A 16,009-nucleotide genomic window follows, 5' to 3' on the forward strand; every position below is an offset into this window, starting at 1 on the left:
AGAGCCAATGCAGAAGTAAGAGCAGGGATAACAGGGCATGCTGCTCTCAGAACCGCTAGACTGTTAATTGGTGCAGGCAGGGCCATGTTGGATGAGGATACAGTCAATGAGTGGATTTACACCCACCTATGCCACAAGCAGTGCCGCTTGAAGCGAGATGTGACATTATGCCCCATCCCAGGAGGAGACGAGCCCGGCTTGCCCAGGTGGAGACGATGGAAAAGACGTACACACTGAGGCACATGTACAGAAGAAGCAGGTTCCCATGTACGATCTGCTGAAGAGTACCCTTTCCAGTCAACCTGGTACTGGAGGCTGCCCCAGTAGTAACAGGAATCACAGATACCAGAGAACTCAAATTCCGGTCCTGTGTCGGTAGACACCAGAGGGGGACATGGCAAAGTTTTCCTCTGAAACCTATCAGGAACATCCGGCTTCAATTGGGAGACATGACAGACCGGATAATGCGAGACCATGAATGAGGAAGACGTAGCAAAAAAGGCTGCAGGGCCTCTAGAGTCCAATATCTCAAATGGACCAAAGTACCTGTGTTACAACTTTAAAGGAAGATGAGGCAGAAACTGAGAAGCAAGCCTCACTCTGTTCCCAGGCTCCAGAGCAGGCGATTGGACATCAGTGTCGATCAGCAAAGCGCTTGCAACTTTCTTGAGCCGCTGTAAGCGCAGCGAGAGCCAACTCCTGTTCATGTTGGATGTCAGTCACCAAGGCATTGCTGTCTGGTATGGAGTAGCAACAGGGGGTGATGATGGGAAAACAGGAGGATGATATCCATAGGTGCAAAGAAAAAGGACTTGTGCCCAATGTGAAGTGTTTGGCATTATTATATGCGAATTCTGCAAGTGGTAAGAGATCCGTCCAATTATCCTGTGCAGCTCATATAAAACATCGCAAATACCCTTCCAGCGTCTGGTTCAACCTCTCAGTTTGTCCATTGGTTTGGGGGCGATATCCCGAACGGAGGGCCCGCTGGATGTTCAGCGATGAGCAAACCAGACACCAATATTTAGAGGTATATTGTGGTCCCTTATCCGATAAGATTGTGTCTGGTAATCCATGTTTCAAAAAGATAGCACTCACAAAGAGGCTAGCCATCTGAGATGCTCTGGGAACACCGGGCGTGGCATGAAAATGGGACAGCTTAGTGAAGTAATTGATGGTAACCATGATAGTAGTATATCCATTGACAGAGGGCAAATTGATGATAAAGTCTGTGGATATTTTCTGCCATGGCTTGGTAGACAAAGCAGTCTGTACCAGATGTCCCAAAGGGGGTTTCCTAGGGAATTTAGACTGTAAGCAGGCAATGCATGAGAGATAATCACGTACATCCCTGAACATCTCTGGCCACCAAATATTTCTCTGGAAAAGATTTAGTGTGATAGCGATGCCACGATGTCCTGCCACCACTGTGTTGTGGCATGAGCAAAGGACTTCCTTTTGCAATGAAAAGGTAGGAACTAGTACATGGGTATTATGGAAACAGTAGCCGTCTTTGTGTGCAAGATCATAAGTCACAGCTATCTCTTTGCAGTAGGTTTCCTGAGCCCTAGTATGACGTTTTAATGTCTGAAGGAAATCTGAGTTCTAGTAATACTCTTTGGAAAGATCCTTTCAGATCGTAAATGTTTAACAGAGGCAACTGACTTTCGGGACAGGGCATCAGCCAAGAAGTTGGTATTTCCTGAGATGATAGAAAATGAAATATCATACAGGGAAAAGATATAAGCCCAACAGGCCTGGCAGCTGTTTTAAGTTTCTGCGTATCGAAGGCTCTTAAGGTTTTGGTGATCTGTCCTAACCGTCACACGGAACTTAGCGCTCAATAGAAGATGTCTCCAATCTTGGAAAGCCCTTTTGATTGCCAACAACTCCTTTTCCAAGGCAGTGTAATTCAACTCTGAACGGAGTAAGGTTTTTGACAGATAAGCCAGAGGGAATTCTTTACCAGATGCATCCGGCTGTTTAAGTACTGCGCCTAAATCGCTATATGAAGCATCAGATTCCACAATAAAACACCTGTCTTGATATGGAGTCTAATATCGGGGCAGAGGTGAACACAGCTTTGAGTTAGTCGAATGCTTCATCAGCTGCTGACCACCAATGGAACTTTACACCCTTCTTAAGTAATGCAGTCAGAGACAAAATTTTAAGTGAGAAGTAAAAGGAATTTCCTGTAAAAGTTATCGAAAACCCCAAAACAGTTGTAATTCTCTGACCGTTTTGGGAGACGGTCATTCCAGGATAACAGTCACTTTACCGGGATCCATAGCTGTGCCCGTGACTGACAGGACATAACCCAGATAAGTGAATTTGTATTGATGGAATTCACACTTCTCCAATTTACAGAAGAGATGTTTTTTTCTAAGCCTGCTGCAAAACCGTTTGGACGTGATGTGTATGGTCTATGGAATTATGGGAGTATACCAATATATCGTCTAGATATACAATGACGGAATGTAATATAAGGTCTGCAAAGACATGGTCCATGAACCATTGAAAGATAGGAGGGGGATTCGAGAGACCAAACAGCATCACTCTGGACTCATAATTACCAAAAGGGGTACGGAATGCTGTCTTCCATTAATCTCCGGCTCGCACGTATGAGATGCTATGCACACGAGAGATCAGGTTTTGTATAAACCAAAGCCCCTTTTACTGCTTCCAGAATGTCAGGAATTAAAGGCAGGGGCTCTTATTCAGTCCTCTGGAATCAATGCAAGGATTTAACTCATCAGTATTCTTTTTAGGAATGAAGACCAATGAAGCACCCACAGGAGATTTCAACTGTTATCAGACAATTTCTTAAATTGGTCTGTAGATATTCTCTCAATACATGTTTCTCTTTTCAAGACAAGATGTACATGCAACCAAAAGCCACTGGTTTGTCAGGGATCAAATTACTAACAGAATCGTCTTGTCTATGAGGAGGTCATTCTTTGAACTGGGACTCCGATAAAAACATCCCGACTGACTGATATGGCTCAGGAATAGCTTAAATGTTGTCTATCAAGGCAGCCTCCATCTTTCTACATACTGATGGCGAAGAATATACATCTACAGATCCTTCAGTTATGCAATGGGCAACTCAATATTCCGAGCCCAGAAATAACGATCCTGCCTTCCAGTTGACATAAGGATTAGGACACTTGGACTAGGGTAATCCCAATATCACGGGATAGTGAGCAGCTTTTATTATGTTAAAGAAAATCTGTTCCTGATGTGTATAGCTATGTGCATGGTCGTGGGTGTGGTTTGCTCACAGATCGGTCCAGATATTAAAGGTGAACCAGTGACACTTTCCAAGGGGATGTGTACTTTTAGTTGTTCGTGGTATCCCTTGGTTACTTGCCCATTGATCATCAATAAACAGGCATGTCGCTCCGCAGTCGATTACGGCGGGTATATTATGCATTTCTAGTTCTGAAAAAGAGAACATCACTCTGATTACCACCATGGACTGTTTCAATGAGGAATTAGACTGAGAGTCATCTATCTGCACAGGGGAAGCCAACTGCCCTTCCCGAAACGCGGTTCCCTCTATGATTGGGAGCTTACATTTCCCCTGACACCTAGGTGGAGCCAAGGGACATTCACGCACCAGATGTGATTTGGACCTGCAATACATACACAACCCTAAAGCTCTCTGTCTGGTACACTCTTCATTAGACAAAGGACCTCCGACTACCCCTAGTTGCATGTGTTCTTCTTGGTCAAGGCTCACAGGCGGAGGGGTGGGGAGGCGGGCGGTTCGAGGAGACTCAGCAATTTATTGGACAGTCCTTCCTTTCTTTCGTTCCACACGCTGTTCCTGTAAATGGTAGTCCAACTGCATGGTAAGAGTCATCATTTTAGTTAGGTTTACTGATCGGGGCACACAGGATAGCTCATCTTTGCGGTCCACAGAAAGATCTCTTCGGAAAATAGTAATCAAGGCATCATCTGGCTAAGTGGTGTCTGCTGCCATCTGTTTAAACCGTGTTTTATATGCTAACAGGTCCATAGAACCTGGTTTAAAATCTACAATCTAACAACTGCTCTGGCGCAGGCACAGTAATCTTGTGTTGACCAGCCATAGCTCGAATGATGGGTATGAATACAGAACTGGATTGTTAGTGGTGGCTAAAGGAGTAGCCCAAGCCAATACAGCTCCAGTCAAATGGGAAATCAGGTGTCCTACCTTATCTCTATCTGATAGGAAATAGGCTACCTTGAAAGTGAACTGGACTATACATTGATCCAAGAACGCCTTAAGTTTATGGGGGTTCCCATCGTATTTGCACCCGGGTAAGGGCCCTGGAGGTAGTTCACCCGCCCCTGGAGTACGTACTACTTGCTGTCTTAGTAATACATCCTCCTGTTTAAGGGTTTGTACTTCTAATGTTAAGTTTTGGACTGCTGCTACCAATTGCTGCATCTGATCCATAGTCAAAGTGTATTTTATGTCGTTGCTATCTGTTACAAAGGCAAGACACAATCTTAATATGACTAACCTGATCCGCTGCAACAAAAGGTAAGAAGACAGTGAAGTGATGCCCTGAGACCATTACATCCTTGGTGTTGCTGACAGGGAAGACAACAGTCCAAGGGCAACCACCTGGGGAAGAAAACACTGATGTTTCTGCTGCGAGTTGTTTTTGTTGTATGATATGATATTGATATGATAGATTTTATTTATAGCGAGCCTATACAGATGTATTTCAGTATAGCGCAAAGATGAGACGTCCATCTTCCTCTGCTTGCAGTGTTGGGCATTGCGTTATTGTTTCACAGAATATCCTTAATGAGTAAATGCCTCGGTACCCAAGCACTGTAGTGAACAATATTAAAAGGTATAAGAATAAACAGAAGTGCAGTGGAAGCAAAAATTATAACAAGGTATGTGCGTTTCCCTCTGCTGAAAGAAGCAGATAACTGACGTACCTGGAACCGGCACTAATGCGTGAGGCGGAGGCAATGGAATGCTGTCAGAGAAGATGTCAGAGCACCATCCTCATCTTCGATGGATAGTGTGTACCGATCTGTGTCCAGAGACAATGCAATAGAAGAGTTTTAAAGTACAGATAGGAAAGGGGAAGAAAGGCATGGAAGTAATGGAACAAAGAAACGTGTTTGCTAGGAAGCAGACTTACAAGCGTCTTGCTAATAGAGCAGCAATTTGCTGTTGCCCAGGGTAACGTCTCCTTTGTAGACTTCCCGATACCAGAGCCAATGCAGGAGGAGGCGCGGTGATGACAGGACAGGTAACTTGGAGGTCTAGCGGTTGCTCCCAGAACCGCTAGACCTAAATTAAACATGGCCCGCGACTCGGAACTTGAACTACTCCTCGCAGCCCAGAAATTGCGGCGCACGAGAATTGTATCGGAATACTTGTGTCAGTTACGCTGCGCTGACACTTTCGGAACTCCAAGCCCTGCCGAATACCATCATTGTTAAGAGGCAGTTTGAGGACGATATACTTAACTCGCTCCCTCCTGTCCCTGTGACCGCTTCTAACTGTCCGATCGACCAGAAAACCACAAACTTTCTGGAAACTGTAGATACGGTTTCCTTACTGTCTCCTCTCAAAAAACTACAAATTCGAAACAAATGTACCTGTGTGGACCAGTCCCTAGAGCGTTTAGCAGCAGATACACCAAACTCACTGATTTCAGTAGATCAGTCTATTGAGTATCACGTGTTTTTGACACCTCTGCCCAGCAACTCCATTAATATTGACTTACCCAAGACTCAGTGTACAGCCCTAAACTCCCCCGTCATGAACCTGTCACTTCTGAACACCCGCTCATTATGTAGTCAAGCTATCGACGTGCATGGCTACATTCAGGATGAAGACCTGAATGTGATGTGCATTACCGAAACGTGGTTTAAGGACTCCAGCGGTCCGAAAATAAGCATGGCCACTCCACCAGGCTTTAGCTTCTTAGGGAAGGACCACACTCATGGGAATGGAAGACGGTGGCTTTTCTAGCAAAGACCAACATGCTCTTCTTCGAATCAGCCATTTAATGTGCTGGCTGTGAGATTATACACTTAAAATTTCTCCCTAATGACAACAGCTGCATACATTTAATTCTGATGTAGCAACCTCCCGAGACTATGCTCGATTTCAATGAAGACTTCACACTTCTCTTAGCTCGTCTCGGTAAACCCAATTGCACTACCATTCTACTTGGAGATTATAATCGTTGACTGAAGAAGCCTGTAGATAAGGAAGCCTCAGACCTGGAAAGACTTCTGAAAAGCCTGGGTTTTACGATCCATAACATCAAGCTGACCCACTCAGGTGGAAACATTCTCGACTGGGGTGCCTCTACAAATGTCCTATAAAGATTGAAAATACCAAGGCCTGTACACCTGGTCTGACCACTTTTTCGTGGAATGCCTTATTCTCCCTTCCTTTCACAATTTACCCAAAACAATTGTTAGCAGGAACCTGAAAAGGATTACTCCAGATGAGCTGGAATTGTGTCTGAAAATGTTATGGACAATACTTCAGATAGGGACATAGGTGACAACATATAACTTTCAATTTAATCACCTCCTAGAGAGAGTGGCTCCTTTAAAATCTAAGCCGGTGAGAAATAAGTCATGAAAACAGTCTTGGTTTACTCCAGCCCTATTTGAGCCAACAAAAAAAAGAAAAAGGCAGGCAGACGACGGACTATGGGTTAATAACAAAACAGCTGAAAACAAGGCTATCTGGAACACCTTACAAAAAGCCTATACAAAAACTCACTTACGAGGCTAAAAAGAACTTTTATAACAAGGAAATAGAGTCGGCAGGTAATCACACCGAGCAACTATTTGAGATATATAGAAGTCTCGAGAAACCCATTTCCTGTCTCCAGTCCTTTATTCCAACCAATGACCGACTGCAGCAGGGTGCAACATGCTTTTGCCAATAAAATCACAACTGCACGTAACTGAATATCAAATTCCCCGATTACTGACATCCACCAGGAAACCCAGATACCGGGGAATAAAGAAATGTCAGGTTTCTCCTTTAAATCAGTAACTAAGGTAGAGCTATGTACTTTGCTGAACTCCATGCAGCCTGCCTCCTGCCCTGGTGAGAACATGCCTCCCAAAATTATCTTGCCTCATCCTGGACTCTTCGCTCGTTTCTTGGCACATTTTGTTAATGCCTTTTTAAGCTATGGTTTCATCCCTGATACCAACAAGCAGGTTGTTGTTACACCCTTGCATAAAAAACCTCGTCTGAAACCAAAAGATTCCAATAATCTGCACCCCATCACAAACACTCTTTTTCTATTGAAAATCATAGACAAGGTAGCAACCTCCCAGTTTCAGCAACATCTTGAAGATTCTGGTATCTTCCATCCCAAACAATCTGGCTTCCGAGCAAATCACCAAACAGAAACTGCCTAATTAGACCTCCACATGCACATGTTTGAGGTGCTCGAAGAGAGCAGGTCTGGGCAGCTGATTCTTTTCGCTATATCGGCCGCCTTTGACCTGTTCGACCACAGGCACTTACTGGACACTCTGTCTACCATCAGTGAGTGCTCGGAAGGGCCCAGAAACTTCCTTCTTGAGTGACAGGAACTCAAGGGTATGCTGGGGCAATGCTTCTTCTGAGATCGAGTCAATACAATGTGGTGTCCCGCAGGGGGCTTGTCGCCCACATTGTTCAATTATTTCATAAAGCCCCTCTGCGATCTTTTTACTCAGGGTCTTCATTTCACAAACTATGCGGAGGACACTGAGCTCCTGCTTCACTTGTCGGATTTCTTTACTCTTTGTTTGCCCGTAGCATATCCTCTTATTTTCTACCACTGATAACTTGGTTTGTGACTGTCCTTGTTTCCCAGGGCATTGTATATTCCCAATTGGTTTTTCTGGGTATTTTTCTTTTCCCTTTACTTTCTTATTTCGTCTTTTCTCCCTGGAACATGTTACTTACCTGTATCTCTTGTTCTGCAGGATGGGTCTTACATGGATTCACATGCTATGAATGTTCCCCATCAGGCTGGGAATCCTCAGTAAAATAAAGCAGTTCAGCTTTAAAGTAAAAGCTGCATTGTCGCGTGTATAGCCTATTGCTGACATGTTGGGTCATACTGTCTCAATCAATGACAATCGTCCTCCTTAGCGCCACCCGTGGTGACCATCTTCAAATTTGGTCACGCACGTAAACTGGCAGTAGGACCCAAGAAGAGACATAGTGTAAAAGAATGGAGTGTTTCCATGTGAATCCATTTAAGACCCATGCTGGAGAACAAGAGTTATAGGTAAATGCTCTTCCTCTCCCCCTCCGGTTTACTCAATCCTACCCCCACCTTCTCTTCTGCCTTAAAGACCTTCTTACTTCAGCCTTAATTGTATTGTAAGCTTCACTGTAAACTATACTGTCGTACTGTAACCACTTGCTCATTATTTATTGTACTGTAAAATTGGTTTTGTACAGCTCCTTGGCGTAAGGCGCTATATAAATAACAAATAAATCCAAAATACAAAAAATACCAGACCCACGGCACCCCTGTAAAAGTAGCCAACTATGCGTTCAGGAACTCGGGGCAAGGGGAGACTCAGTTCCACTTTTGCTAGGGGGATTTATAGTACAGCTTTTCTGGTTTAGGATGTTGCTTGCTGACTTGGGACTCTTCCATTTCGTTATAGACTAGAAGTGAACAGTTTGTGTTTTCATACTAACTAGGTAGGAGATCCTGCTGAAATTATATTGAACCTACCAGTCAGATAGAATTGTGAATTGTGCTTTTCACTGTGATCTGTTCAGAGTAGCAACTATCACTGTGTATTAATTGCAGCTAGTCAGGATTATGGCTGAGATTTGAAGGTTGACCTATTTCACTAGTGAGCTATATTTTTTGTGTTTTGCTTATCAGTCCAGCACTGTGACCATTGGAAGAGAACCATTTATCTTTCTCTGCTAAATATGAAAGCATGCTGTGCACGTTTCTCTGCCTGAACGATGCTCTTTAAGAGGATCGGCAGCGTTATTAGAAAATCTGCTGTGCTTTCATTATTACAGGCAGTGCCAGGGCGGGAAAATACAAGCAGCCCTTGCAGTCTATTTGTCCCGTGACCAGGAGCACCCGCACAGGCGCACCGGGGACAAGCTGCTCATAGTCCGGCATCTACGCCTTGTAGGAGACGTGTGACATTAGTGACCAGAGTAAGTACATTTAGTGATTGTGCTTGTTACAGAAAAATTGTTGGCCTCTTTATCACGTGACTCTTAATTTGCCTTTGTTGCCTCTTTTAACTATGGGTATTTGTCAGATCTAAACCTGCTCATGGCTGCTCAGAAAGCTGCAAGTCTTGAAATTGTAATTAAGTATCTGACGCTAAAGCTGAATGCTGCCTTACCACCCACAGCTGTCCCCCTAGCTGAGACAGCACAGGGCATAACTATATAGCCAAGACGTACCCCTGAAGACCTCCCTAGATAAAGTCAGACATAATTAGCCTGGGTAACTCTTCACATGCAGTTGGACTCACTTTAGATCCGCAGACCCTCTCGACAACAACAACCACCCTTTCCGACGCAACTGTAACACAGAAGACGCCCCACATTTCATGGTGCCCCTTAAATTTCATTGATGGTCAAGATATACAAATCTCCCTTTTGCATACCAGGTCATTAAGCAAACATGCTTTGGACAATCATGATTTTCTTATTTGTTATGATCTAGATATTTTCTGCATCACCGGGACCTGGCTAACGGATGCCAGTGGTACAACTCTGGAGATGGCAATCCCTGATGGATATTTAATCATTTGTAAGAACCAAATCTCAGGACAGTTGGGTGGAGTAGCAGTGATCGCTAAAAAGCGATTTCAGCTTTTTGAAAGCGCCGTCCAGTGCGACAACTGTGACATACTGTACTTGAAACTCACTCCTTCTCCTTGTGGTAGCCTTAACCTTATCATAGTTTATGGCCCACCACAGGAAATGACCAATTCTAACCAGGACTTGCTGCAAATCTTAAAGTCCAATAATGGTCCAAATTGTTCCACACTTGTGGTGGGAGATTTTAACCATTGGCTCTGTTATCCCAGCGATAAAGAGGCCATTGCGTTAGAAGAGGCCCTTCTGGAAATTGATTTCAGGGTGGAGAATACTGAACCGACAGCAATCTCTGTTAATACTCTGAATTGGGTAATCTCTAGGAAACTTATGGTAGAGATAAAGAGTACTGTTCCATGCATATGGTTGGATCACTCTATAATTGAGTTCACCTTTTGCTTAGAAGAGAAATCTAAAGAAACCCCGCAATTGTTCCATAGTTACGCACATCTGCAATTTTAAGAGGGTGAAACCCCATTACCTTCAGAGCTCCCTGGTGGACATAATGTCCTCTACGGACTGTTCAAACACCCCTGAGTTATTGGTGCAAACATACAATAACGCCCAACTAAATTGTTAGATGAAGTAGCCCTCTCACCTCAAAGAGATTGGTGAGAGAAAATAACCATAAAAAATGGTTTACATCTGATCTTGGGATTTTGAAAAAACCAGAAGAGAAGTGCTGAACATGTGTGGAAGATATGCTCTTCTGCCCTGAATAGGGAAAAATGGAAATCACTTTACGCGGTTTACAAAGCCAAAATCATTGCAGCAAAAAAGAACTTCTTTGACGAAGAAATCCGAAGTGCCAGTAATAGTACAAAGAAGCTATTTGAGATTCTGAAGCTCTAAGAGAAGCTCAAAGGGCTAGCACAACCTTTCCATCCAACCTATCATGATTGCGAGGACGTTCAGCTGGGCTTTGCAAACAAGATCGGACTAGCCCAAGACTAAATCGAGCAGGATCTAGGAAGCAGGCCAGACCAGCGAGCGTTACCAATTGACACCTATAAACAGCAAGAAGGACAATCGAATTTCGTTTTCAAACATGTGACCATTTCTGAGATCAATGCTATGATGTCTTCTATGCATCCCACATCAAGTCAAGAAAATATCCCCCCAGTGAAGCTTATCTTAATTAACAAAGACATGTTTGCCCCATTTTTCACCCGACTTGTAAAACCCTTGTTCGGCCAGCTCTCGGTCCCAGAAAAGATAAAAGTTGTCACTGTCACCCCTTTGGTGAATAAGGCAGGGCTGGATCCTAAAGATATACCAAATGTAAGGCCCATCACCAACACCAACATTTTGCTATAAATCCTGGATAAGGCGGCAACTAAACTACAAGCCCACCTGGAATCTTCAGCTATCTTTCATGGTGAGCAATTGGGGATTAGAGCAGACCACAGCACCGAGACAGCCCTTCTCGATCTGCAAAAAAATATGTTGGAGATGGTGGACCAGGGAAAAAGCGGGCTACTGGTCCTCCTGGATCTGTCTGCAGCTTTTGATCTTCTAGATCATGATCGGCTACTTGCTGCCCTGGCGGATGCAGGGATTTGTGCATTACAAACTACAAATTTAAATCTTTCTCATCAGGTAGACAATCATTGGTGTCTTGGGAAGGTGCGTCCTCAGCCCCCATCCTCCATCCATTATGGAGTTCCACAGGGAGCCTGTATCTCACCTACGCTCTTTAATCTATTCTTGAGATCGCTCTGTCATTTCTTAGAGACATGCTGGGTCTCGTTTACAAATTATGCAGACAATACTCAGCTGAATTTGGACATTTGCGGAGATCATGACATTGACATCAAGAACCAAAATCCAATTTACACGATCATCGGACAGTAGATGACAGAGAATTAGCTCCGTCTCAATGGAGCAAAAACCGAACTCAGGGCCAAGAGCAAAGTTGGGGAAAGAATACAGTTGTTTCAGCAATAGGGACTGCCCTATCATATTAGCTGATAAAGTGAAGACTCTTGGGGTCTTTTTCAATGCCTCACTTGGAACTGAGACCCAGACTAGTTATGTGTCAAAAAACGAACTATTAACTGAGACTTTTGAGGAACATAAGCTATTCATCTCAGAGGCTAACTGCGCAGCTATAGGTCGAGTTATCTCCCCCCCCCTAATAGATTACTGTAATGCTCTATTTTTAGGGATGACAAAAAAATGCTTACATCAATTGCAAAAGCTTCAGAATTATACTGTTTGCATCATCAAGGCCATCTCAAGGCAGGATCATATTCCCTCAGGGAGGTTATTGTTACATTGGCTCCCCACTAAAGCCCAAATTCACTTTAAAATAGTTATGCTGGCTCATAAATGTCATTATGCAAAAGCTCCAGCATACTTGCATTTCCCTTTATTCACCTAGGCGAGCCCTTCGTTCGGCCAATCAAGGAATGATTGGCGTAACAGGATTCAAAAGGGCTGGAGGTCTTGGGAGGGCCTTCCACGCGAGGACTGCTCTGGTGTGGAATTCCCTCCCGTGCTCCTTCTGCCTGGATAAAAATATGAATTCTTTCCCAGCGTCACTAAAAACTCTGTTTTAAGCCTAACCATCAGTGGAGTTAGATAACACTGAGTCTTGTATTATACATGTATTTCCTGTGTTGCCCTCTGTTAGTCTTTTGTGTTTTTGTTGGCGCCCTTATGCCTGCGGGTTCCCGGTACGGTATAAATTAAAAATGTTAAACTTTTTTAAATTATTTTTTTATTGTATGTAGGGTTGAGTGCCATGAATGGCTTGAGCTGGTGTGACAGTGCCATCATGCTTAGAATCACAATGACAGCCAAGGGTGTGATGAACAGCATGGCAGTGTGTTCAGGGACAAGTGCCTGAGCACTTTCACAAGTCAAAAACAGAAGATTAGTAGCCAGAGATTGGATGGCTAATCACACCCCAGGACAAGCCTATCTCTCCCTATTCAACCTCCTCTCAATCAAACTCTCCTTTCTCCGCCTGAGAGCGAGTGTGTTATGGCCAAAACAGAGCAAAAGAGAAAAAATATGGGTTGTTTGAATGAAGAGTTTGAAGGCTAGAGAGTATAAGAGCTACTGTCATGGATACCTTTTCCTTACTCTTATGTCTAAACCTTGTACAATCATGCTGTGGATGGCAGGCATGACATGCAGTTGCTGATCTACATAAACTGTTTTTCAGCATAGCCTTACAAAACCTAGTGCCACCTCTAGAACTGGCAACTAATGTATACTGCTTGTGGCATCATGGGGCAAGAAGGGTATGGGGGCTGCTTAAGGTCAGAAAGCTGAAGCACGGATACGTTTTGGCGGATTGAAACCTTTAGGATCACTCAAATGGTGAGCCCGCATTGTATGGGCAGTGACTGCTTCCTTAGCTATCAGAGAGCCCCAAAAATGAACTAACAGCCTTCAAGATTGATATATATGATATGATATGGCATTTATAGCGCACCTATACACAAGTGTTTCAAGGCACGAAAAGGATGGAATCCTTTTCATATTTCCAAATAAAAACATAGCACTTTCAGACATCCAGATTATGGGGGGACTTTCCAGCATCAGGTGAGGGTCTAGGAAAGAGGTTAGAACACAAACCCCCCTGAATCAAATGAAATCTGAAACAACTTCAGTAAAAAAGGATGAGAATTTAGAGTATCTATATTGTCATGGAAACAGTAACACTACGATTTCAATATAATTGAATGCAGGGGCTAGAATGGCTTCTGAGCCAGTGAACCCTATTCAAGTCCCACAGAAGATGAAGTTTCCTGATATAATTAGAAATGCGCCTGAAACTTTGGACCCCATTTCATGCTTGGAAATGGTGTTAAAAAAGTACCCATAATCAGACAGTGAATTTCTCTTCCCACTGCGGTATCGGTAATTCACCTTTGCAGTAATAACAGAGCTATTACCACCTCCTCATTACGAGGCACTTTGAGTTAGAAGCAGTACGACCAGGCCTTACTGCTCATGCAGGCTCCAATGGCTGCAGGATAGGCCATACAGGACTTTTTAAAAACCTCAATGCACCAAGTAAGGGATAAATAGGAGGTTGTCACCCACAGTGTAAGCAAGCAGGTATATGGTGTTTTACACAGTTCAGTGACACAAACAAAGAATTTTACATTTGTACTGCTTCCGCTAAAATCACAGAGGTCCACAACCTGCGGCTATCCAGATGTTTTGGACTGGGTGTTGTAATTCAAACTATCTGGCGAGTCAGAGGCTGCAGACCTCTGTCCTAGATGAGTTTTTTGAGCTGCCAAATATCTAAAAGTGTTTCCCAGAAAAACTGAGCCGTTGATGGCCGATATTTACATTTTAAATGCCTATATCCTTACAAACAGGTTCTATGATGACTGTTAAAAAAATAGTTATTAAAAAACAGCGTGATTTGTCCTCTACTCTCGTTATTAGCAACCTTGTTATCAACTCTGCAATGGGCAGGAAGAAACATTGTGAAAGAAGAGGAGCAGTTGAAAAGCAGATGGCATCTGGTGTGCATGGTCTCCCATGGATGCTGTCCTCAAACACAGTTCTTCTTGATAGAAAGTGGCCATTCGTACCGTTCATCTCTGTGTTGACAAGTACACATCTGAAATCTCTGACATCTTTTGGCTAATAAATCAGGGGATGCTTCAAATACACCATCTGTCCCATTTTCTAAAGTCAAACAAAACACCCCCTGATATTTTCCTAAAATAAGGGCACTTTCCTGGTTTCCTTTTGCATCATTTATCAAAACGCAAACAATTCACCCATCAATTTAGGAAAGGGGAGTGCAACAACTCCAAGTAAAGATTACCCTTTCCCACAAAATTCAATTTGCTTTATTAAATCTTTATCCTAACATCATGAATCCAAAAGAAAAGAAAGAAAGCAGTTATTGTGGCCACATGGTAGAACTAAGAACACTTCAATTTCTGAGGCTCATGGCTAGGTAGCTTGCGGATCTTCAGATGTTTTTGCCTGTACCTCACATGATCCCTCACTGCTGACTACATTAGCTATAGTTAGCAGCCGAAACATCAAGAGCCGTAGATGGCCTATTACTTGACTAGTACCCTGTGTCCAGAGGGATTGAGGCTTTAGTTAGCTCTCAATCCGACACAGTCAACCAACTATTTTTACCAAAAATATGCACTCCAAGAAAATGTTGTGCATCCAGGCTGTACATTTTGGATTTAAAAGTAGAGAATGCTACTCACTTGACAATTCCATAGCCAAGGCTGACAATGATCACCAAGATGCGGGCCAATGATCGCTTCACAGCCGAAAGCAGCTCTGCCAGTATCACTGCTCCCTGGACTGACAGACAAAAATAAACAGTCTTCATTTAGTTGTTCAAAGGTTCACATCAGCTCTATTAAACAAGTGGAACGCTCTTTGCATTCCCAGAAACCTGGCTTCAAAAGCTATCCATTATCCACAGAAGCGTCTCGCATCTGGAACCTTATTTCAATGTACCTTTAGATGACAATGAAGTGCTGTGTTAAGATGGATTTCTGGAAGCTGGCTTGGTGGACAGATTTTAGGAGGCCATCCTAGTTTTAGTTAACAGGGGAACTCTGAGAGGTTAGCCAAACCCAATCAGGGTAAGCGTGAAGACAGGCCAAGGCTTAGCCTCAGGAGAAAGTGAGTGGGGTCAGGAGTCCACAATGAGTCCACACAGTGAAGCACACATTCAATTTAGACTGGTAAGTACACACATAATATGGGCCTCATAACTGTGGCGGCCACTGTATGAATGTTGCCGGTAAGGGAATGGCACAGTTCATACCGGGCCGTGACATTACAAGTTCTGCTCGTGGGTCCCTGTCAGCCCTGTGCGGCACCCGCAAGCAGAACTCATAATGCCGCTGTAATGGTGCCGGCGCATCCATGCTCCCCACCCCCATTCTGCCCCATAGGGCAGAATGGGGTTCGGTAGCCCAGCATCACTGCCTCCCGCGAATGGGCAATTACCAGCCCACTCATCTCGTAATGGGCCGGTTATTGCCCATTCATGGGACCCGAAGCCGGACCCGAGTTTGGGGGTAGCCATGCCCTTATTAAGGGAATGGATACCTCCAACCTCATAATGAGGCCCTATATTTATTATATGCCCAAAAACTGACACTAGAAAAAAGAAATCAAGCAGGTAGTAATATCATACAATAC

General features: G+C 43.7%; 1 protein-coding gene across 2 annotated transcripts in view; it reads right to left on the bottom strand.

Annotated features, from left to right (window-relative positions):
• The window catches only part of TMEM87A (transmembrane protein 87A), a 522,872-nt gene that overhangs the window by 191,119 nt on the left and 315,744 nt on the right, over positions 1-16,009 (bottom strand). For both annotated transcript variants that reach the window (XM_069638821.1, XM_069638819.1), the window contains exon 10: positions 15,058-15,157. In XM_069638821.1, coding sequence (XP_069494922.1) covers positions 15,058-15,157 — 100 coding nt within the window. The remainder of the gene's footprint in view (positions 1-15,057; positions 15,158-16,009) is intronic.

This window comes from Ambystoma mexicanum, chromosome 14 (assembly GCF_040938575.1).
Source record: "Ambystoma mexicanum isolate Mex_15411 chromosome 14, UKY_AmexF1_1, whole genome shotgun sequence".
Classification (NCBI taxonomy): domain Eukaryota; kingdom Metazoa; phylum Chordata; class Amphibia; order Caudata; family Ambystomatidae; genus Ambystoma; species Ambystoma mexicanum.